The sequence below is a fragment of the Anguilla anguilla genome, chromosome 18 (genome assembly GCF_013347855.1).
Source record: "Anguilla anguilla isolate fAngAng1 chromosome 18, fAngAng1.pri, whole genome shotgun sequence".
In the NCBI taxonomy this organism is placed as follows: Eukaryota; Metazoa; Chordata; class Actinopteri; order Anguilliformes; family Anguillidae; genus Anguilla; species Anguilla anguilla.
Window position 1 is genome coordinate 7756196 of NC_049218.1, and position 24011 is coordinate 7780206.

At 43.8% G+C, this 24011-nt stretch overlaps 1 protein-coding gene across 1 annotated transcript in view; it reads left to right on the forward strand.

Annotated features, from left to right (window-relative positions):
- The window catches only part of inpp5f (inositol polyphosphate-5-phosphatase F), a 28596-nt gene continuing 4585 nt past the window's right edge, over nucleotides 1-24011 (forward strand). The window contains exons 1-19 of the mRNA XM_035400552.1: nucleotides 1-380; nucleotides 4608-4688; nucleotides 9298-9434; nucleotides 11440-11568; nucleotides 11917-12084; nucleotides 12410-12466; nucleotides 14777-14975; nucleotides 16498-16677; nucleotides 17456-17523; nucleotides 18268-18392; nucleotides 19111-19188; nucleotides 19767-19887; nucleotides 20244-20372; nucleotides 21724-21841; nucleotides 22129-22348; nucleotides 22831-22902; nucleotides 23217-23290; nucleotides 23382-23510; nucleotides 23891-23978. Coding sequence (XP_035256443.1) covers nucleotides 284-380; nucleotides 4608-4688; nucleotides 9298-9434; nucleotides 11440-11568; nucleotides 11917-12084; nucleotides 12410-12466; nucleotides 14777-14975; nucleotides 16498-16677; nucleotides 17456-17523; nucleotides 18268-18392; nucleotides 19111-19188; nucleotides 19767-19887; nucleotides 20244-20372; nucleotides 21724-21841; nucleotides 22129-22348; nucleotides 22831-22902; nucleotides 23217-23290; nucleotides 23382-23510; nucleotides 23891-23978 — 2270 coding nt within the window. The 5' untranslated portion in view covers nucleotides 1-283. The remainder of the gene's footprint in view (nucleotides 381-4607; nucleotides 4689-9297; nucleotides 9435-11439; nucleotides 11569-11916; nucleotides 12085-12409; nucleotides 12467-14776; nucleotides 14976-16497; nucleotides 16678-17455; nucleotides 17524-18267; nucleotides 18393-19110; nucleotides 19189-19766; nucleotides 19888-20243; nucleotides 20373-21723; nucleotides 21842-22128; nucleotides 22349-22830; nucleotides 22903-23216; nucleotides 23291-23381; nucleotides 23511-23890; nucleotides 23979-24011) is intronic.

Consider the following 24011-nt stretch of genomic DNA (forward strand, 5'->3'; position numbering starts at 1 on the left):
TTGATTCAGTCGGTCTATTCGCACCACTGGTTCGCACGAACTGACAGGAAGTCAACAGAAGGGTATTTTCAAATGATCGTGTGAAAAATGCTGCTGAAAAAGGAGATTTTACCTTTGTAATGTAAATGGGCTTCAAAAGTAGCCTGCTAGATAACAACTAAATTTAAAAAAATATCGACAAAAACCGAGAAAGACCAAACACGATGGAAAATTGAGCCGTCTGTCCGGTTCGGAATATATATTTGCATAGGCTACAGTAAGTTAACTATCATCAGTGGCCGAAATGGAGCTATTTCAAGCCAAAGATCATTATATCCTCCAGAGCGGAGAGAAAGCGCTGTGGTGTAGCCGAAATGATGGGACAATGGAATTCAGACCCGGTAAGATGTCCAGCCAAATAAATTATGCATATTCCGTTTTATTCCTTCTGTCATTAGCTAGCGATATATTATCGTTTTCCAACATCCATCTTAAGACAGTTATCTTTCGATAATAAGATGACTCGATAAACGAAGACGGGCCTAAGCAAGGTGTTTGTGTAAATGAATGGACTAACCAAAGTTGCTAGGAAGCTAGCCCTTGTTGTGGAGTGTTTCGCACGACAAGACCGCGTTTTCAGTTTCACGGTAGCCAAAATGGTCTTAATCCTGCATTATATACCTATAATAAACTGTTCGGCTTAATTACATCGCCCGTGTAACATAGTTGAGATGACATTGAATTGCTGTTACTTGCTCGAACTTTACTGTTTTTTTTCCGAAGATGCTTGCTTACGCCATCTAACTGAGGCATGCCCCTCGCAGCCCGTGTCCTACTTTCTGTGGAAGGTTAGTTGTAGAGTTGTCATGAGAGGTGGAACATGTATACACACGCCGCATTGTTCGTTCTTGAAAAGGGAATTTGGGAAGTGAGATGAAGAGGAACGTTTGCTTGCGGATGAAAGTGAAACATTGTATCGGTTCTGCTTTAACCAGAAATGTAACCAATGCCATATTTATACTGACAAAATAACATTTAAGAATTGAGAAGTCTGACTGTATCCACAGTACCAACCTAACAAACAAACAACAACCGAAATTGGCAATATTTCTGTTTGGGCCTTTTTTTGTTTTTACAGTTTTGTAAATTATAGGAGAGTGGCTCGGTAGAGTAACGATGCAATGTCTGTTCGTCATGACATGACATGTTGATGTTGTCATAGTCAGTTGAGCGGCCGATGCCAAATTTTCCGTGTTTTGCATTCAGCTACGCATCCAATGCACAAGCCATATCATTACAAGTTAATTTAGCTTCTACAAAGTATTGATGTGACGTGTTTTCATTTAGAATAGAACTACATTTGACAGTGCACCAGCTGTAGGAGAGGTATTTTCTATGTTAAAGCCTGTTTTTAAATTGGCTGGAATTTTATATTCCCCAATGACGTTTTCATCTAGTCTTTATCGTTAAAGATGCCGCGGAACACAGACTCCATGGGCTCTGACTCGGTTCTCGGCTTGTGAGTCATATCTCTGTTCGTGCCTTGATTCTGTCAGCAAGAAATGAAACACACTGGGGTGCTGCGAACATGTCCTATTCAAATATACAATACATTGGCTAAGCATTATAAAGAATTACTGGCTAAGAACATTTATTGCTGAGAGTATTCTTAAACCGTTGCAAATCTGCAGGACTACAAACAAGTCAGCAATCTTGTAATCCGGATCTGATTCAGCAAATGAAGCCTGTAAAAGTGTCACTGGTTCAAAATAATTTTGTCCAAAGTTCTCCTGTGTGTTTGCCTATGTAGGTATGTCTGTGTACATATTTTCCCGTGTGTGTCTGCCAGTACAGTATGCAAACTGGGACTTGTGCGCATGTGCGCTCTGAAACTCAGTTCTGTTTTCATTGCCAGAGGGAAAATCCTAAATATTGTCGTGCAGATGTTTAAAAAGTGGTTGGTGAGTTCAATAACACAATATTTCCTTTGCTAGCCACGTTTTTTTTTTTAAAGTTTTTTTTTTTTTACCTTGTCATTGTACGCTGTGTTTTCAAACTTTTTACACCTGGTCAATGATGAGATTGATACTGGAATTGGTATTGGTCGTAATTCAGTGGCTTAAGACCTGGGAGTCCTTTTTGATCACAAACTGCCTTATGTGTAACACTAAGGTCTGCTTTAAATATCCGCGAAACGTTTTGTAAACCCGGTCATACCTCATTTTTTTCTGACGTGGAAAAACAGGTTCATGTCCTCGTCTCATTGACGGTGAGTTACTCCAGTACCACCTCTCTGGCTGTTCATCACACTCTATCAAAAACATTACAGCCTGTCCACATACTGCTGTGTGTCCTGAATACAGCTGTTTTGGTCACCCTGTTGGCTCCCTGTCAGTTCCTGGAGGGACAGTCAAAACTGTTATTACCCACAATGCTCTCTGTAGCCTGGCTACTTCTCTCTGTGAACTCCTGGTAGACCGGCTCCTTCTGTGAGCACTTGGTGGCCCAGCTCTATCTGTGAGCTCCTGGTGATCTGGGTCCATCTGTGAGCTCCTGGTGATCTGGGTCCATCAGTGAGCTCCTGGTGATCTGGGTCCACCTGTGAGCTCCTGGTGTTCTGACTCCATCTGTGAGCTCCTGGTGATCTGACTCCATCTGTGAGCTCCTGGTGTTCTGACTCCATCTGTGAGCTCCTGGTGATCTGGGTCCATCTGTGAGCTCCTGGTGATCTGGGTCCATCTGTGAGCTCCTGGTGATCTAGTTTAATGGCTTAAGTTTATCAGTTGCCCTACTTAGCGTAACTCAGTTGTGCTTATGACAACAGTGCAGTGTTTCAGGACAGTGTAGTTTATCTACCCTTCGGTATTCAGCACGCCGCACACATTTCCCTCCCAATGGCAACTCACGCAGCGTTCAGTCTACTGCATCTCCCAGTTAGCAGGGACATTTTATCACTTGATATTTCAGTCTGATTACAAGGGCAGTGTCAGCATCAATCAACCAGTCCAGTTTTATTTATACAAAGAATTCATCACCGCAGTATACAGTATGCCCTGGCATAAAACCCCCACAGAGAGGGGATCCAGGCTAGGGTAAACTCCCTGGAAGGTGTGCAGGAATAGTTTTTGGGAGGAAGCAGACTCGGTAGGTGGAGCCCATCCTCCTCTGGCTGGCTCAGGGCGTGGGTTCACACTGGAACAACGGCAGGAAACGCAGTCAGATCAAATATCAGCCAATCTGATCAGTTCAGGGCGGATTGTATGAAGCGTCCGGAAGTGGCGGTCCTGGGGGTGGGGAGGAAAGCGTACAGCTGGCTCAGTAATGGCTATTGTGTGTCCAAATGTGTGTCTTAAGAATTTGCAATTTACATTCCTGTCATTTTAATGTATCTCTTAATTGTTATGAAATGTGCAACATCATTCTTGCGGAGGAATTACCCTTTGAGCTGTTAGCCTGTATTAGCAAGAATGCATTCCTGGCCAAATGATGTTGAATAATCCAGTATGTCGGGTCTACAGGGGTCCGATGTGCAGGCTTATGGCGCATAGCTTATTGCATGGTGCTGCGCGCAGTAAAGACCTTACCATGCTGCTAATGCTACTGAAAAAATGCTGTAGGGTCATTCCAAGCTACCTCAGCTTCGGCCATTTTCTAGCCCTGTCAGTTCTGCAATAAGTGCTCAGTCAGGAATGCAGAAACCTTGACCAGGAATCTTGTGCATTACGATCATATGGAGCTCCTCATCTGATTCAATGAATGAGTCTTTTCAGGATGTATATATATTTTCCATATCTGTCGATTGTATATTTTTGAAGCTGCATATCAGTATTCTGCACATTCTTGCATTCATTACTACGACACATAGAGATGTGGAAGCTGCACATATTTCTGTCTGAACGGCTTCTCGTTATCTGAGGATTTCGAAAATGAAAGTATTTGTGTCTAATGCCACTAGCTTGGAGCACAACGGTTACGAATCTTATGTAAAATGTCGATTGTCACAATATTTAAAAAGTTTTCTGTGAGGTGCTGTTTTGCTGGGAGAACAGTTAAGCCATGATGAGTCAGAAGCGCCAGTAGGCATAGGCTACAGGACTATTTGAAATACATAATGCCATGGAAACCACCAACTGCAATTAGCAGTATACACAGTGAAGTTCATATACAAATTGCATGCACAAAAGCAGAACTGTGCATTACAGGATACATTATTAATCAGTGAGAGACTGGGGAGACTGAGTTTAGGGAATTAATCAAAATTTTGTATGAACACTATCATACCAGTTTAGCAAGTTGGCAACCTCCTGGAGTGATGCTCAAATTTGTTAGTTAGCGGTCTGGCGTTCAACGCATGCGAAACATGCAAAAAACCGACCTTACACACACTCGTTTGAAGAACCCTGACAAGTAGGAACTACAGAAGAAAGACATTTCAGTAAATGACACCTCATTTAAACGCTAGAGTTTCCGTAATGCAACATTTGTGCTGCTTGAACGCACGCTTCCCACGAATCGCACTTGTGAAGATTTAATGCCTGTGATGGACAGGCCGTCTGGTTACCAAGGTGAATGGGGCAGGTGTTTGGCTCTCAGCAGGCTGTAGATCTCAATCTCTGTGTGTCTTGCAGCTACAGATCTCCTGTTGGCATGGAACCCAGTGTGCCTAGGGCTGGTGGAGGGAGTAATTGGGAAGATACAGCTTCATGCCGGTAAGTCAAATGATGATGAAGTCATTCTACTTCTCTGACGAGATGGACAGCTGTATATTTGCACAGTATTATTCAAAATATGTTTTAAAAAAAAAATTCTATTTGTAGTATCAGTAAATTACAAAATTATATATCTAGCAGAACCTTAATTCTCTCTCCTGTTATGTTAGATATTCATGTAATACTTTGCTGATTTATAAGAATAAAATCATTGTTGTAAACATTTGGTGTTATTTGCAGTTCTGTGTATGGTAACAAGCTGTACCTGTACGGATATTTTTTCTTGAGGTATAGCGGGTGCCTAACAGTTCTGTGATGTGAGGGGCGGGGTGGTTTTGGGGGCCCTAGGCTGCTATAAATCATGGCCATTTGGCATACCTGTGCACCAGCTGGCATGGCAGCCCGTGTGTACCGAGCTGTTCTCCCCGCATTCCGTCCATTGCCAGCGGTAACCGCATTGCAATCAGGCTCGAAACAAAATGGCTGTGTCTCATGAGGATCAGCATTTTCACAGTCTTCTGTATCTTTTCTAATAAGTGATAAACTGCCCTTTATTTGATCAGAATAAGCCAGAGATAATCCTATAGACCCAGGCAGTCCAGAGAATCCTATTGATCCAGGCAGTCCAGTGGAATCATATTTTTAACCCTTTGAAGTTGATTTTTTGAAATGGTTTTTTTTCTTTTTTTTCTCTTAAATTCAATCTCAGTGTTCTAGAACTCCATTGCTTTCAATTACCAGTAGAGACTTGTTACCTAAGTATTAGAATGTTCAGTTATGAACATTCTAATCTGATATTTGTGATTGTACGCCTTTTAAGGTGTACAATTTTTGACCCCTTTAGGGTTAAAAACCTTTATTGTGACCGGAAGAGTAGGAAATGAAGCAGTTCAGGAGTAGCCTTTGTCAGGAGAGCCATAGCCAACCGAAAAGGCGTACTTGTCACTAGCAGAATTGCTACTTGTAGAATTTACTGTGAGTGTATGGTGAACTTCTGCACTGTTGGCTAGCCAGCAATTTACATGACAAACACTGTCCGTTTGTAGATTAAACTGTGCAGATTATTTTTATGTCAGGATTCTGCTGTGGTAATACGATAAACTGTGTCCCAGTGTATGTAGTTGTTGCTAGATTAAAAACCTCCAGTATTTGCATGCACAAATCCTTGGGCAGCTGGCACTTCGTGAGTCCAGTGTGTATGACTGCTGTTATCAGAAACGTTCCTGTTTTTCTTTTGGATCTTTCCGGAATGGCTTGATTTTTATAAGCTGCAGAAATAATATTATGTTAATTTTTAAGTCACTATACAGAGCTGAAGTGTGTGTTATTGTCATTTTGGTGACATCTGCTCTTTAAACTAACCCGTCTAGTGTAATTCACAATCAGTTTTTTACATTTAACAACCTCAATGGATTTTGAGGTTAAATTTAAGTTTACCCTTGATGAAAGTTGCACCCTACTTCAAACAAGTGTATTTCAGATAACCAAATTATTTTTCAGATTACCAGATTAACAAGCACTGTGGTATAATAATTAGAGAACTGGGCTCGTAACCAAAAGGTTGCAGGTTTGATTCCCAGGTCGAACACTGCTGTTGTCCCCCTGAGCTGGGTGCTTCAGTAAAAATATCCAACTGTATAAATGGATGCTTTATTAACAAATAAGAGAAAGCTGTTGAAGTCTCTCTGGATAAGAGCGCTTGCTAAACGTCTGCTAAATGCCCGTAACAAGGCATGTTTGGCTTTTTACATTGACTTCGTACTCATTGTTAAATGTTGAACTGTTTCTTGGATTTAAAAAAAAGAAAGCATTCCATGAATTCTCACGGGCTCCACCCACTCACAGAAGCACTCTGTCGCTAACAGCTCTGATAATGTGTGCTCCATATTTGGTCTTGCAGCTGGTAGGCCCTTGGATGTGGAGAACGGCACTTGTGAGGTCAGGCCAACGTTGCTGATTTCCATTCCAGTTTCGCTTACAGTTAACCTAGTGAGGTGTGGCGTGTGCTATAATTTATTATGTAATTTATCTATTCATTTTTGCATTTGTTGATTTATGTATTAGGTTATTTATAGTCTAGGCAGGAAAATGCCGTCATGCTCACAGGCATGTTTGAAAACTGCCATGGAATGCATTCTGTGGGCCTGTTGGGCAGGGTGTGCTGTGTCTTGGTGGGCCAATGTTTTCTAAATAATGCCCCTCCTTCCCCGGTTTGCATTGCCAGTTTGTGTAGTGCTAACCATCAAGCTTTCAAATTCAAAAAGGTCCCTTTGGGACACTGGCCCTGTCCCCTGTTCTTTAAGTCGGCGGTGTCAGACTCCGGTCCTGGTAGGCCGTAGTGTCTGCTGGTTTTCTGTTTCCACACTTGCATGATTAATTCAAGTGACTGATTGGCTAAAGAGTCTGAACATCTTGTTTCCGAGACCTAAAATTAGTTGCTGATGAAAAGGAAACCACAAGAACCCTCAGACCGCTGTGGCCCTCCAGGACCTTGGTTTGTCACCCTGTTCTTAGTGCTTCTGCCTCAAGTCCACGGTTTGGTGATGCACTTCTGAGGGCGCACAGATGTGCCCATGCTCTCACCATGAGGGTGCATGGATATAAAAGTCAATTGGGACATTCTTATGTGACATCGTTTGGTTGCTAAGTTACATCGGGGATTCTAACACCGTCAGTGCTGTTCCATTTGTTGATCATAGAGAGGTCCGTGGAGTGTCAGCAGAAGTTCCAAATTCCTACCTTATTTTTCCAATTTTGTAGAGAGTGCTTCTTCTTATTCTGTCCTTATTTTTTCAAAAGTTCCAGATTAACGTCGCTGCACCTTTTAGTATCGTTAATCTAAATCAGGGGTGTCAAACTGAAACCCAAAGGCGCTACAGTGTCTGCAGGTTTTTGTGGTTTCCTTTCAGTCAGCTGGAGTCTTGACACCTTTGATCTAAGTTCACGTGACTGCGTTATCTTCCTTGCTTTGGATGTCGGCTATTTTGACGGTTTATGAATATGGCTCTGTTCTTACGATTGTTAACCCGAGGGGTGCTGTCCTTCAGACTCAGATACTTGTGGATATTCTTGAGGTGGAAAGCGTCAAACACCTGGATCCGGCTGGGCGTGTCCGAGGAGACGTTTGGGAACCGCTGCTCGGAAGTGGCCAGCGACAGGTCCTGCAGCCTTTCCCAGCGTCAGAGCGCTGAGGTCTTCTGCACGCTCCATGGTGACGGGTGCCACGAATGAGAGGAGAGGACTGAGAGAGAGCTGTCATCCTCAGCTGCTTAGAGAGCTGTCACCACCAGGCAGCCAAAATTTATACCAGCCCCCCCGCTGTCCCTCTTTTTAAGGGGTGGGGGTGGGGGGGGGGTACACAGCGTGCCCGCCCTGTGAGGTGGGGGGGGGGGGGTGCTCACAGTGTGGAAGGGGGAGGGCTACAGCCGGCCCCAGCTAGCTGTGTCCGTTTTCCTGTCAGCCGTAGCTGATGTTTTTCACTCACTCACTCCTTTCGTTTGTCTAGGCCTTCCATATTGCTTACATTTGTCTGTTAATAGCATTTTGTTTAAGTCAGTCTGAACACCAGCCGGCACCATCTCATGGGCAATGGGAATGTAATGTGCAGTGGATGTATATGCATATTAGCGCAACAGCAAAATTGATGTCCCTCAAATACATGAATGAACGTATGACATCATCTAGCGGCTTCTAGCTACAAATGTGAAGCAGGGAAGCCATTTCTTTCTGAGAAGGAGCTGGCAGCTCTGTTGTACTTGCATCTGTTTCCAGATTTCAGCTTCTGCTCTTAATTGTTTAATTAACCCAATAATGTATATCTGTGGTTTGCAAACCTGTTCTACCATCCTGTGGGTTTTCCTTTCCAACTGTAACAAAGCACACCTCATTCAACAACTAGAGAGCTTGATGGGCTGTTAAATAGTAGAATCAGGTGTGCCAAGTTAGGGCTGAAATGACAACCTATGGGATGGTAGATCTGCAGGAACAGGGTTGGGCAGCCCTGCTTTAACGGGCAAGAATGGAGTCGATTAATCCAGAATAGCAATTCGGCATAGTACTGTGTGGTCTGTCGTGTTTAGTATAGTCACTGTCTCTCCTGTAGTACTGTGTGGCCCGTAGGGCGTAAAATAGTTCACAAGAGCATGTGGAGTAGAGTGAACATGCCTTTTGCTACACAGTGGATTTTGCTGCAGAAATGTGACCTCTGGGGCATCATCAAATGCAGCTCACCCCGCCTATTTAACCATGACACATTTAGTGAGTTTTTGAGGTATGTCACCAATACCTTTGCTAAGTGGTGTAAAAACTCTGAAGAATACCAATCGTGTGCCCCATGGTATATATTCACCATCCCTTCTTAACAAGTCTCCTGGCACACCCTTTCCTCTGCTAATTATGTTAACAGTAATCCCAAAGTTCTGAAACGGAAGCAAATATTAAGGGTGTTCCAACCTTGAGTATTGGAGTGTTTTCCACAAGGCTAACGGTTCTGAATTGCAGGAAGTGGGGAAAAAAAAAAAAAAAAACATAAAAACGGCTGGATAAAACTGATTTGGCTCTGGAATTGTGCCTCCACGAACGATTGAAACCTCGTTTGTTCCATCCGCAGATCTCCCTCTGGGCCTGATAATGATCCGACAGAAAGCCCTGGTGGGCAAACTGCCCGGTGACCACAGCGTGTACAAGATAACCAAGATCACAGTCATCCCGCTGTCAGAGGACGAGCCCCAGGACCTGGAGCTGGAGGTGAGTCATGCAGAATCCGGGGCCGGGCGATGGACCATATCCACGATTATCGACTTTTTTTATTTTTAAAAGCATAATAACAATCATCGCTGTCGTGGGGCATATTGGCTTTCTTTCATCTTTACCTGATGCGCTAGTAAACAGCCAGACTTCAGAGGCCACACGAAGAAAGCTTCCAGGAAAAAGAAAAAAAAACATCACCTGCGATATCTGTAGGGTGTTGATAAGACAGCCAATCAGCAGCCAAAATCATGCAGCTTCTGTTTCTGAAAATCACATGGAAGTTGTGAGGCCTTGCTGCTGAGTGGAGGGTATATGAGGAATCCTGCAGTACTAGACAGTGCTAAAATGCAGTGCGTTGGGCCTGGAGTGAGATTAGGTGAACCCAGTATTATTCCACACTACACAAACTTCCCTAAGAAATGCCATAGACAAGCTTTCAATTCCAGACACCAAAAGAGATTACACCAGCCCTTCAGCCAAATGTTGGTAAATACTGCTGTTGACTACTAACTGGCATTTTACTTGGTCATGGTTAAAAGCTATAGTATAATTTTACATTGTCTGGTCTCTGTATTTTACCAAAAACCAAAAAGTTTACAAAACCAACCAAATGCTTCAGTCCTCAGCTTGCACCAAGGTGATGCATTTGAGGAGCTTAGATTGGCCGAGTGGGGTTTTCTCTGCATGAAATATTTTCATGTTCTCATGAGAAGGTAACGGCAGGAATGTGAATGCTGCGTGTGTGTACACATTCCAGAATCACTAGCTTCCAACAGAATTCCACCATGGGGAAACACTTGCATTCGGCTACAGCACTTAGCTTTCCTTAGGGGTTGGGGTTGGAAGTGTGTGTGTGTGTGTGTGTGTGTGGGGTGCACGTGCACACGTGCTTGCACTTTGCTGATACAAAAAATTTATGCAAAAGGTAAACAATCAAAACCCACTTTCATCCACCTTCACTTGCCATATTCAGTACGGCCACTGTGCTATGAATTTTAAACTTTAAACTCAAAGCATGCCAAAATGAGAACCTGTGTGCAAGATTTAAAGCCAGTTCCCTGTAAGATCATCAAGCCATTTATCAAAATCAGTTAAAATTAAGTGCAAACATTAATATGATATCATATTGTAAACCTCTTGATAATTTCTTATATAGTGATTGGGAAATATAATTTAAGAAGGTGATGTGAATGTTATCTGTGTAATTGCTCTAGGTTATGCAAGTTGCAGAACTATAGAATTGGGCTTAACTTCCCTACTATGACTCATAATGGTTAAGGGTGTGGCAATATGGGTGGTTTGGAGATTCATAAGGGAGAAAAGCTCTGCAGGGGTCCTCTGTCTTTTCCAGAAAGGGCCGTTGTGATTGCAGGTTTTTGTTTCAACCAAGCCGGGCTGACCAACCCTAGATCTACCATCCCATATGTTGTCATTTCAACCCTAACTCAGGAACACCTGATTTTACTAATTAACAGCTCAATGAAATGGGTCTCTGGCTGTTGAACGAGGGTGTGTTCTGTTAGGGCTGGAGTGAGAACCTACAGGATTGTAGATCTCCAGGAGCAGGGTTGGGCTTGGCTGCGAACATCAACATCATTCTGGATTTTAGCTGTTTTTCTCAGTAGCGCCTTTCTTCTCACAACGGTCATACTTGCCAGCTTAGTGGAAAAAACTGGTAACTGTAACCACTGGTAACGGTAACCGCTGTGAGGCCAAGGGGTGCTTTGTGGGAGCTACAAGAGGCTGATGTGGAGGAAAAACATCCATGAGTCAAAATGATCCTGGCCCCTCCCCTTTTATGAGGGAATGTTAACTGTTCTTTGTATCCAGGGGTGTGCTTTTAACCGTCTTGTTTTGCATGCCTTTGCATTCAGCTGAATGCCTTGCCTCCGTGTCAGGCAAAGGGTGTTTCTAATCTAGGTTCTGTACCGTTGCACGCAGTACCATTCGGTGCTATGGTACTAAGTTACTTTGAATTCTCATTTAAGTTTTCTTTCCTCAGCTATGTAAGAAGCACCACTTCGGTATCAACAAACCGGAGAAGATCTCACAGTCCCCCGATGAGTCCAAGTTCCTGCTCAAAACTTTCAGTCAGATCAAGTCAAACGTCGCCGTGCCCATCAAGAAAAAGGTAGCTGGTTTAATTTGTCTTTTCGTTTAATACGCCTCACAGAGATAATAGCAAGCACCATTGTAGGTCTCCACACCCAGTATTATGCCAAAGATAATAGAACATGAATGGAAATATTTCCAGTACTTAGAATTTTTTTTCATTGTTATCATTTTTTTATTTTTTTTTTATCATATCATTTCATTGTAATATTTAAGTACTGGAAATTCCGGTTTTAATGTACTGGATTATCGATGCAACAGGTCGTTTTATAAAAACCGAACCATTCGGTTTGCCGCCCACAGTTCGGTTCGGGTCTCCTGCTGGAGCAAAACAACAAATACTACTTCCTTACTTCTTGTCCTCTAGGTAAAGGAGAACAAGGAGAAGGAACGGCTTGAGAAGCGGTTGCTCGACGAGCTGTTGAAGATATTCATGGACTCTGATTCGTTCTACTACAGTGTGACCTATGACCTGACTAATACTGTCCAGAGACAGGGAGACGCACAGAACACCAGCCTGCCTCTCTGGCAACGGGTGAGGAATCATCTCGCTAACGCCCTGCGCTGAAAATATAACTACAGCGCTGTCTGAAATGAACCGATTGAGCATTGCAGATCAGCGTACTTGTGTTTACAGTGAATCACTGTTCTGTTAAATACCGTGCTAGTCATTTACAGGGAACCATAGGTCAGTTAAAACAGCATGCTGTATGTTTACAGTGATTTACAGTTCAGTAAAACACCGTGATAATTGTATCTACAGTGAATTATATTCCAGGATGTGACATCATTTTTGTCATTATTGCATTCTGAACTTGTAAAGTATAAATGGGAATAAACCCTTTCTGTCCCTCTTCAAGGTTGATGACCGGTTTTTCTGGAACAAGTACATGATACAGGACCTCATTAACCTGCAGGTAAGCTGTTGGGAACCCTATGAGATGGTCTCTTCTCCGATACCCTTTTGGAAAAGTCCCATTAAATTCCGAATGGGACAATTTCAGGAGGATTCCTGTGTGATAATGTCTTCTGAGCATCCCTTCAGAATCCCTCTGTGAACTGGCCCCCACAACAGTCCTTGAAAACGCACAGAAACCGCAAGAGTTTGTTGCAGTGTTCTTGGTGGAAATAAATGGGTTCCCTGAATGTTATTATTGGATTTTTTATGCAGGGTGAGGGGATCTCCCATTTGTGACCACAGAGATTCTACCGTCTCTGCAGTATTTTTAGTTTCACCAGTGAGGCTGATATAATCACTGCCAAAAATGACATGACCATTCTCGAAGGTCATTGCACCTGCATATAAATGGACTGCATTTATATAGCGCTTTTATCCAAAGCGCTTTACAATTGATGCCTCGCATTCACCAGAGCAATTAGGGGTTAGGTGTCTTGCTCAGGGACACTTCGACATGCCCAGGGCGGGGGATCGAACCGGCAACCCTCCGACTGCTAGACAACCACTCTTACCTCCTGAGCTATGTCGCCCACAAAGGCTTTCATATAAGAGTCACAACATATAATTGGACCCACAGAATGATAAGTACGAACGTCATTGGCTGATATTGGCTGACATTTTTCTAACGGGTGCTCAGTATTTGCTAATTTCATCCTGATTCATGTTCTGTAATATCTACAATATCGCAGCAGTACGGCGACTCCATATGACAGTTCCCCACATATACTCAGGAATTAATGCTAATCTGCAAAAAAAACAGCTGCCCGAGTGTTCTCTCTAAGTCAGTTTAGGAGATACAGTGCACAGCTGCTTTTTTAGTGTTTGGGGAATGGTTTTTAGTTGGGTATGTCTGCCACATGGTGTCAAAAAAAAACAGGATGTGGCTGGGAGGGACTCTTGCTGCCGGAACGGCTTCTCTGCACTGACTCACGCTTTCCCACAAAGGCTTTCTGTTTCATTAGTCACGCTGCAGAGGGTGCTGAGATAAAGGGGAATTCTTACTTCTCACTCTTCTGTAACTTATTTAGGAAACTCAGTTATATGATGCGTTTTTTTTTTTTTATCACAAAAGACATATAGGAGCACTGGTACCAAGTGAGTCGGGCGACCTTTAAATAATTGCATTTGAGGCCCCCCCCCCCCCCCCCAATATTCAGGGCAAGTTTTAGTGAAATGTATGTGTAGGTCCATGTACTGTCGCATTGAGCTAAATCATTTTAAAGTGAGAATAGAACAGTTGGTTTAAACTCTTCCCCCCTAGATTGAACACACACACATACACACACAACAGTAATACAGCAAAGTGTGTTAAAGCAATCAGTTATTGCTTGCCACCTGCATGTGCCTGTCAACACGACTCTGATCAGATATGGTTTCCTAAAGGTAACTTTGTAAGGATTAACAAATTCTTCAGTTTTGTTGAATTCAAAAAGCAGGAAGGCATGTACTTTTGATGGACTTACAGAGTTGTAGCTGCGAACTAGCCAATTGGATGGGCCCCGTGGTCCAGGATGAAATCCTGAGCGTGTCGGGGGCTGACTGCAGCCTGTTTCACTGCATGCAGACGCATAATCGTCAGCAGTGACGCTCGGGGTTAGGGAGGGTCTACTGGCACAAATCCTCATCTCATTTGAACCCACACAGGGGTGAGAAATCCCTGGAAGTGTTTCCATCTGCAACTGCAGGCTGTGATATAACTTCGATACACTACATCAGGGGTGGCCATATCCAGTCCTGCAGAGCTGGTGTGTGTGTGTGTGTGTGTGTGTGTGTGTGTGCAGGTTTTTCCTTCGCCAATTACCCTGACTCAGAAGGTTAATTAACTTTGTACACCAACGCAGGCTCACTTATAGATTAGACCGCAGTAAAACATTTCATAAAGAGACAGAAAACAGTTATCTGCTGTGATTCATGGGCTAGTCAATACCTTTCAGCCAAAATATCAGTCCATGTGGATGATTGGGCTAATTAAATAATTAAGAGCAGAAGTTGGCCTGGAATCCAGGAACAGATATAGCCCTCCTTGACGACCCTCTGGCTGGTTACCGTGGGGATGGAGGGATGCTGTCTGGCTCTTCTGAAGTCCCTCTGTTCTGCAGGTGGTCTGTTCTGGGGCCTTGGTCTCAGCAGTTTGACTGGAAAGGACACAGTTTTATCTGGCTTATTACCGTGCAGATGGAGTGATGCTGTCTGGCCTGTCTGTATTAGGGCCTTGGTCTCGGTCGTTTGACTGGAAAGGGACACTATTTTGTCTGACTTTCTCTCCCAGGTCCCGGAGGTGGACTTCTGGGTGATTCCGGTCATCCAGGGCTTCGTGCAGATCGAGGAGCTGGTGGTGAACTACAACGAGGGCTCGGACGAGGAGAAGAGCAGCCCCGAGACGCCGCTGCAGGAGCTCACCTGCGTGGACGACATCCACCCGCGCTTCACCGTGGCCCTCATCTCCCGCCGGAGCCGGCACCGCGCAGGTACGCAGGGGCCAATCCCAAGCATCGTATTACAACAGGGACCAATCATGCAGTGTATTACAGCAGGGACCAATCACACGCAAGGTATTACAGCAGGGGCCAATCCCACGCATCGTTTTACAACAGGGACCAATCACATGCAGCGTATTACAGCAGGGACCAATAGCATGCAAGGTATTACAGCAGGGGCCAATCCCACGCATCGTATTACAACAGGGACCAATCACATGCAGCGTATTACAGCAGGGACCAATAGCACGCAAGGTATTACAGCAGGGGCCAATCCCACGCATCGTATTATAACAGGGACCAGTCGCACGCATCGTATTACTGCAGGGGCCAATCACACGCATGATTACAGCTGGGGCCAATCACACGCATTGTCCTGTAAAAAGCGGTCCAGTTGCACACATCCTTTTATAGCAAGGGCCAATCAGATGCACAATATTTCTGCAGGGGCCAATCAGATTAATTGCATTACAGGTTTCAAAGGCTGCACTAAATTATGGATGTTAACCGTGTCATTTAAATGTGCACTTAATAGCAAACCTCTAATTTTTTAAAAAGCATGCATGCTTATGTTTTCAAATTCATTTGATGGCAACTATTTTTTAGTGACAGCCTTCAAAAATCAGTGAATACCTGTAAATGTCAGTCAATTTCTTCTGTTTATATGAAAGAGAGAGAGACATATTGAAAACAAAAGGTAATACTTATGCGGCCAGCCTATAAGGTTTGTTTCTCTGAGTAAGACAAGGCCAAAAGTGTTTGCACAAGGTGCAGCTTTTCTAATTAGCTGCAAGTCGAGAATTTCAGGTTTTTCTAACACTAAAGCAGATATAATGCTCCACTAGTGGACGACATCATTTTTTGCTAGTGACTTAAGTGTGAGCCAGTTTTTAGCAAGCTGTTAATGTTGAATACACACCATGTGGACTCCTAACAGAATAATGAAACTAGCTCACCACAAGCTTCATCCTTTTCACCTTAGCCTAAAAGAAATGTATTTAACGTAGTAGGTAAATTGCCACCCACAGTCATCACATAAAGGTCAGTTAGCCAGTCTGCTAGTTGCATGAGTGCCTACCGCCTCTCCTTCTGACAGATCAAAACCCACAGAAAGCTTTGCATGGCCTTTCAAAATGTCAGGCTCCGCACAAGACACAGCTTTCAAAATGGAGCGTGAATATACACTGCTGAGTGGGCGGTTTACAGAAGTGTGCCATTTGTCAGACCGCCAAAGGAGAAGAGGCCATGTTTATCCTGCTGACAGGACGTCTGCAGTGTTTGATAGACCAGTAGTGCTATTGTCCCAATACTGCAGAGATGCAATCATACTGCTGCTACTGAGCTGAAATAGCATTATGTAAACTTTAGGTTTTCCATATGCAGTGTAGTCATGTTTGGTGTTGTTGGAAAGCCAGTATCATGGGGAACAAGTTTGTGTCATCGATGGAAAACTCCTTGCAAATTTTGTTTTACAAAGTGCGCGCGTGTGTGTGTGTGCGTGTGTGTGATGAAGGGATGCGGTACAAGCGCAGGGGCGTGGACCAGGACGGCCGCGTGGCCAACTTCGTGGAGACGGAGCAGCAGATCCACGTGCACAGCCACACGCTGTCCTTCGTCCAGACCCGCGGCTCGGTCCCCGTCTTCTGGAGCCAGGCCGGCTACCGCTACAACCCCCGCCCGCGGCTGGAGAAGGGTGAGGGGGCGGGGCCTGGGAGATGCCGCGGCCATTACCGCGGCAACCCGTAAAAAACATTACCGTCAGTCGCTCTTTCTGTACTGGGATCCCTCCTTTCTCTGTCTGAGTGAAATGGAAAAAATACAGAACTGCTGACGTTTGCAATACATTCTTAACTGCAGTAGCTGTGTAATGATTACCAAATGTTACCAGTGCGTACAGTTCAAGCTCTTCAGTACCCGTGGTTCAACATGTATAGCCCCATCAAATATGGCCCATAACAAACATGGCCCAGTTAAGTCAGGTCATAGACTACACTGTGTAGAGCAGGCCTGCCCAACCCTGCTCCTGGAGATTTATCGTCCTGTAGGTTTTCACGCCAATCCTAACAAAGCACGCCTTATTCAACAGCTAGAGATCTTGTTGAGATGCTGATTCATAGAATTAGCTGTGCCAAATTAGGGTTGAAGTGAAAGCCTAACCGGACAGTAGATCTCCAGGAACAGGGTTGGGCAGCCCTGGTATACAACAGTACAGCTCATGTGGGCTCTTTGCTACATAAACACAGGTAATGTAGCTGCACAAGCTCTATCAGGAAGGTTCCTCTTCTTCATCTCTATTTCCTCAGTATGAAGGATGCAAATCACAAACTGCCACCAGGGGGAGCTGTAGTATTAGTGGGCCTCTTTATTACAGATACAGCTTGTGCACCAGGTGGCATTGGAACCCAAGTAAATGACAATTCCCATTAATGGCAATGCTGTTGTTTTGACTCTGCCTTTCTCACTTTCTCCAGGGGAGAAGGAGACTGCTACTTACTTTGCCGCGCACTTTGAAGAACAGTTAAAGATTTACAAGAAGCAGGTGAGTTACCCTCATAAATAAACATATGCAGGTGGATGTACTTGGGTGAAGAAAATCTAAAACTATATCTTCCGGATACCTTTGGATTGTACCCTGGATTAGCAGTGAACTCTGTCCTCAACTCACACACTCGTTGATCTAACGGAGTACTTTGGTTTTGTTTTTGGAACATAGATCAGAATCAGTAAGCTGCTAAATCAAATATAAAAGCATGAGAATAATTCTGTTCGATATCAATTCTGTTCAGTCTTGATGGATGGCTATCCCCATCCGTCCCAAGTTTGGGATCCACCCAGTAATGGCATCCGGATTAATATGCATGTATGCACGTGTGTTTCTCCAGGCTCACGTCTGTCTTTATGTACAGAAGTATTTTCACCCAGCCTGACAAATGCTTGCATCTGGAATGCATGTTTACACTTAGTCAAATAAGAGGACCTGTAGGATTTATAATAATCATAGTAATCTGTACGATATCTTTACCCCTTTTCACAATTGTGCATGTATCATTTTTCAAACAAGTTAACATGGATTACATTAAATAATTTTATAGCATTTTGATGAGATGGAATTTTATTTATTTTATTTTTTTTAGTTTTGTGTTTCATCAGCAATCATGGAGCTGTTGACATGCAGTAAATTCAGAAACCCACAGAAAGTGAGAAAGTGGGTAGGGGACTACTTCATGGACATGTTTGTCATTTAATTAGCCATTTCTGACATTCTGTTTTTGATTTTTGACAGGTTATCATTAACCTGATAGATCAAACTGGGAGAGAAAAGATTATCGGAGATGCGTTTCTCAAACAAGTGCTGCTTTACAACAATCCTAACCTCACCTATGTGACCTTCGACTTCCATGAGCACTGGTAAGAGCCTTCTAACGTCCATGCCACCATATAAACACCGTGATAGATGTGTACCAACCAAGCTGAGTTTTTTTTCTTTTTTTTAGAATCCATCTGCATTTTATTTACTAACTTTTCAAATTTGAAGAAAATTATGCAAGTATAAGTACCTGACATTTCATTGGTTTGTGGTGACCATATTTTAATAACTTGCATGCCCATATACAAGAGGTTTAGGAGTACAACGTATAACATTGTCAAAATATTATATTGGTACTTTCATTGGTTCATGGTAGCTGTGTTTTAACATTACATTTTGTTTTAAGTGTAATGCCTTGCCAGTTTTGTGGTAAAATTTCAAAATATAAAATTGATAACCGCTGGAGGTCAGTATAGCTTCACAACCTGTATGATGTCATCATGCCAGTTAACCTGAGTTTATGAATATGGGTGCACTTCGGAGTAAATTTACACTGACGAATACTCTGCATAGGTCAAACAGTTTATCATGTTATAGTGTATTTTAAAATAAACCATTGATTATTTGGGAGCCACTAATATGATGTGCGGACTCTATTGTCTGTACCTTTATTAATAAATGATACATTTGTTGAAGGCTTCTTTACTGATTAATGAGAATATCAAACCTGAATCTCCTGAAAGCAAGTTTAGCTCATTGGTTATTATCACCGTTTCATGCCACTAAAGTGCAGTTCTCTCCCGTCTGTCTCGCCCCCAGTAGAGGCATGAAGTTTGAGAATGTGCAAACCCTGACGGACGCCATCTGCGACATCATCACAGACATGCGATGGTGCTGGTGAGTGGGCACGCTCACAGAGCCGCCTCCACCCGTATCACATGAGTAATCCTACACCTCCACCCTGATCACATGAGAGGGTTTCTATACCTCCACCCTGATCACATGAGAGGGTTCCTACACCTCCACCCGAATCACATGGGAGGGTTCCTACACCTCCACTCTTATCACATGGGAGGGTTCCTACACCTACACCCTTATCACATGAGTAATCCTACACCTCCACCCTGATCACATGAGAGGGTTTCTACACCTCCACCCTGATCACATGAGAGGGTTCCTACACCTGCACTCTGATCACACGAGAGGGTTTCTACACCTCCACCCTGATCACATGAGAGGGTTCCTATACCTCCACCCTGATCACATGGGAGGGTTCTTACACCTCCACCCTGATCACATGAGAGGGTTCCTACGCCTCCACCCTGATCACATGAGAGGGTTCCTACACCTCCACCCTTATCACATGAGTAATTATAATTTTATTTAGTGTTTAAGAATGTGCCAGCGAGTACTGGTTTACTCCAGTAGATGGCACCGCCCCTAGTGTGTATGTGACTGTGTGTTTGGCCCTGCAGGGTAGACCAGGCAGGAGTTATCTGCAGGCAGGAAGGCATTTTCCGGGTGAACTGCATGGACTGCCTGGACAGGACCAATGTGGTCCAGGCGGCCATCGCCCGGACTGTGATGGAGCAGCAGGTAAGAACTGCTGGAGGTGTACAGGCCTGGGCAGGCGGGAATTTTGGGCCCCATGAAAAGATCTGACGTTGGGCCCCACCACCCCAGGCCCACCCCATCCCTACACAATTACAGCACTATTTTTTGAGGACCCCTGTCAGTCAGGGTCCTGGGAACGGTGACTGAAGAGCCTGTCGTGGGTGAGATCTCACACAACCAATAAACCACAGAGAAGCCACGGAAAAAAGCCTCGCTCTTTCTGGGATTCTGCGTCAGTCTCAAGTGGTCCAGTTGTGGTTTCGCACTCATCTGAGTGGTCCGGGTGTGGTCCTGCATCTCTCTGAGCGTTGTGGTTCTGTTGCTTGTTCTCGTTTCAGCTGAAGAAGTTGGGCGTGATGCCGCCAGAACAGCCCCTCCCCCTGCGCTGCTACAGGATATATCAGGTCATGTGGGCCAACAACGGAGACACCATCAGCCGACAGTACGCTGGCACTGCTGCTCTGAAGGTAACCTCACTGCCTCACCCCTAAACCCTAACCCTTAACCCCTAAACCCCTAACACCTATACCCTAATCTTTATCACTTAAACCTTAAGCCTTAACCCCTAACCCTTAAGCCTTTATCCTTGATCCCCTAACCCTATACCCTAACTCTTATCCCCTAACCCCTAACCCCTTAACCCTTAACCCCTAATCCTTAACCCTTAACCTCAACCTCTTATCCCTTAACTCTTGACCCCTAACCGCTTGGATCTTTTCTCGGATCCAAATAATGAGATAATTGGTTATTTCATAATAAAACTTTATTAGAATAACCCAAGTACTTTTGTGGAGCTTGGGTACATTGCATTTACGTGGCGCAAATACTGGCAACATCAGATGTGACTGTTTCCCGTTAACGGCAGCATCGTTCCTCCCGGTTCTCCAGTTCCCATCCACTTCCATTCATTTTCACGGCCTCACCAAAATGAATCGCTTTAAATCACAAACTAACTACGGAGGATGATAGGCCGAAAAAAGACAGTATGCTACTTTAGAGGTAGTCGGTTTAAAAATCCACATTTTCATAAATTCATTAAAAATCGCCTGTACACCATAGCGCATCTGAAACTCAGCAGGGCTACACAGGGATTTTCTATGTAGGATCTGTTTTTGGATGAAAGCAGATAAATATAATGTAATGTCAATAAATACATTTTGAACTTAAAGTTTTCCCTCATTTTGGTGATTCACTGTAAGTATCTTTAAAATATTTCCTTTGGTCCTATTAAAATATTTTTAAAACACTTTAAAATCCTTCCTATTAATGGTGTTCCGAGTTGCACACAACTTGTTCCATGCCATGTCATACTTCATCTAATTTGTGAAGGTAAATTTTCCATACTGAAATGCTAGCCAGTTAACAGACACAACATTTGCAAAATTACGTTAACGAGACCAAATTTCCCATGTTTCCCCTATTTGCGTGAAGTATAGTAGACTAACAGTCCTACTCCATGATTTCTGCGATGTTACAAAACTTGGGCTCTCCTTGCTTCAGCAGTAATGTGCATTGAGTGATCCGGTCTGATCAGCAGTGAGTCCTGGGGCTTTTGGTGAGTTTCTGTGAGTTCGTGGCTAGCTAAAACATAAGTATAGCTGGCTAGCTTATAAGTAGTATTCAGATGTAAGTACTGTGTAAGTGTTATGTGAGTACGGATGTGCATATAAAAGATATGAAGCATTCAGTGTTTCTAAACCGTAAATCTGCGCGACGAGATGTACTTACATAATGCTTACCTAGTACGAAACTATGGGAACATAGCGTTACGACATGTCGTACGAGTCTGTTTACATTTTCGATGTAATCTTTTTAAAGGGAGACTTCACCAGAACAGGAGAGAGGAAACTGGCTGGGGTGATGAAGGATGGCGTGAACTCCGCCAACCGTTACTATCTCAACCGCTTCCGGGATGCGTACAGGCAAGCCGTCATAGGTAAGGAGGCCTGCCACTCATCCTGAGCCACGCCCTCTTTCAAAACTTCTGTTCTGAGGCCAGTGGTTTGATTTGTTTTCAACATCACTTGTCGCAGTGGGTGAGTAAATATGTAGCAGACATAAAACTTAAAATGATAACACAGGCTCTACTTCTCATCCATGCCTGTAAATTGATTTCTGTTGATGAGTCTCATGTTCGGGTGGCTTCTTTGGTGTCTCTCTGGAGGCCTGTGATGTCTGTGCTGTGTGGATATCGGCGCTCATTGGCTTTTTTCCCGGGAGTAGATCTAATGATGGGCCTCCCTGTGACGGAGGACCTGTACTCCATCTTCAGCAAGGAGAAGGAGCAGGAGGAGAAGGAGAAAGAGCAGGAGGAGAAGGAGCAGGCTGGGCAGCGGGCTCAGCAGGAGCAGGTCAGCCTCCTGCTGCAGACCTACATGCAGATGCTGCTCCCGGAGGAGGAGAAGTTCCACGGGGGATGGGCCCTTATCGACTGCGACCCCAGGTCTGCCCCTGAGCACGACACACCTGAGCACAATACACCTGTACATCCACACAAGAGCATAACACACCTGTATATAACCACACCTGTGCATTACACACCTGTACATAACACACCTGCGCATAACCACACTACATCCACACATGAGCATAACACAACTGTATATAACCACACCTGTGCATTACACACCTGTACATAACACACCTGCGCATAACCACACTGTACATCCACACATGAGCATAACACAACTGTACCTAACCTCACCTGTACATAACACACCTGCACATAATCACACCTGTACATCCACACCTGAGCACTTGTACATAAGCACTTGTACATAATCGCACCTGTACATAACACACCTATACATGACATACCTGTCATGTATAGGTGTTAAATGCCTAAAAGCTTTTTAAAATGTAGACATTAATCATTGCAGTTTTTCGAGTCTTAAAACGGTCTTTGTTTCTGTTGTGTTTTGTTAGCCTTATTGATGCTACGCACAAGGATGTGGACGTGCTGCTCCTGCTGTCTAACAGTGCGTACTACGTGGCCTAGTAAGTGTCTCCATTGGGCTTGTTTTTAATATCGCCAGTGCGTACTGATGAAGCCCCTCAGTAGCTACATCCACACACCATCAGGTTCCACATTTCATCACTGGAATTATTATTTATTATTATTATTATTATTATTATTATTATTATTATTATTATTGCGTCATCAAATCACTAGGATCCCTTGGGGAAAAAAAGTTAAAAGATAGTAATCATATTAGTGGGTTAAATGTATTTTTACATGTTTGAAGTCTGGAATGTTCTGTTTTTTTTTTTTGCGATGCCTGGACCAAATGATTCTCTGTTCCTTCTCTCAGCTACGATGACGAAGCCGATAAGGTCAGCCAGTATCAGCGGATTGGACTCGAGGACTTGGAAAAGATTGAAATAGGTGAGGAGCTCTCCCGCTAAATATCGAATGTGGCGAGCGTGACGTTCGTAATGGAGGCCGTGTATATGGAGTGGTGGTTTGTCATTGGCAGGACCTGAACCCACCCTGTTTGGGAAGCCCAAATTCTGCTGCATGCGTGTGCACCACAAGAAGGAGGAGATGAGCGGGTATTTCCACACCCTGAGGGCAGTCACACGGCACCCAGAGGATGATGGGAAAGGTACCGCATCAGCGTTCCTGTTTGTAGGAGCTAAGAGGAAACGTTTTTCTTTTTTGGCCTGCTAACATTTTATTACGAGAGAGTCCCCTTCAGGAGATTAGAATAAAATTGATAACAAGCTTCTGTTTAATTTAGTGGAGATTTAAAATGATGAATGCACCGATTTTTTAGTTTTCATTGCATTTATTTCTGCCATAAAGTGGTTCCAATGCGGCAGTGTAATTGCTGTTGTCATGTTTATTGAGCTATTATAAATATTGCAGTTTATTTCGGAGCAGAAATTAAAGTACGGGATATATTTTGACTGAAGAAATCTTGCAGTTAATGTTTTGCAGTTATTACTGGATTTACATGCCTTTATGATCGCATCTTTCTTTCAGATACTTTGCAGTGTATTGCTGAGATTCTTCGGATTTCTAAGCAAGCCTTGGGCCTCGAGCTGGTGGTGACCGAGAAGAAACTAGAGAGGTCAGTCTGTCGCTAAATTTCCTTCATCTCGTG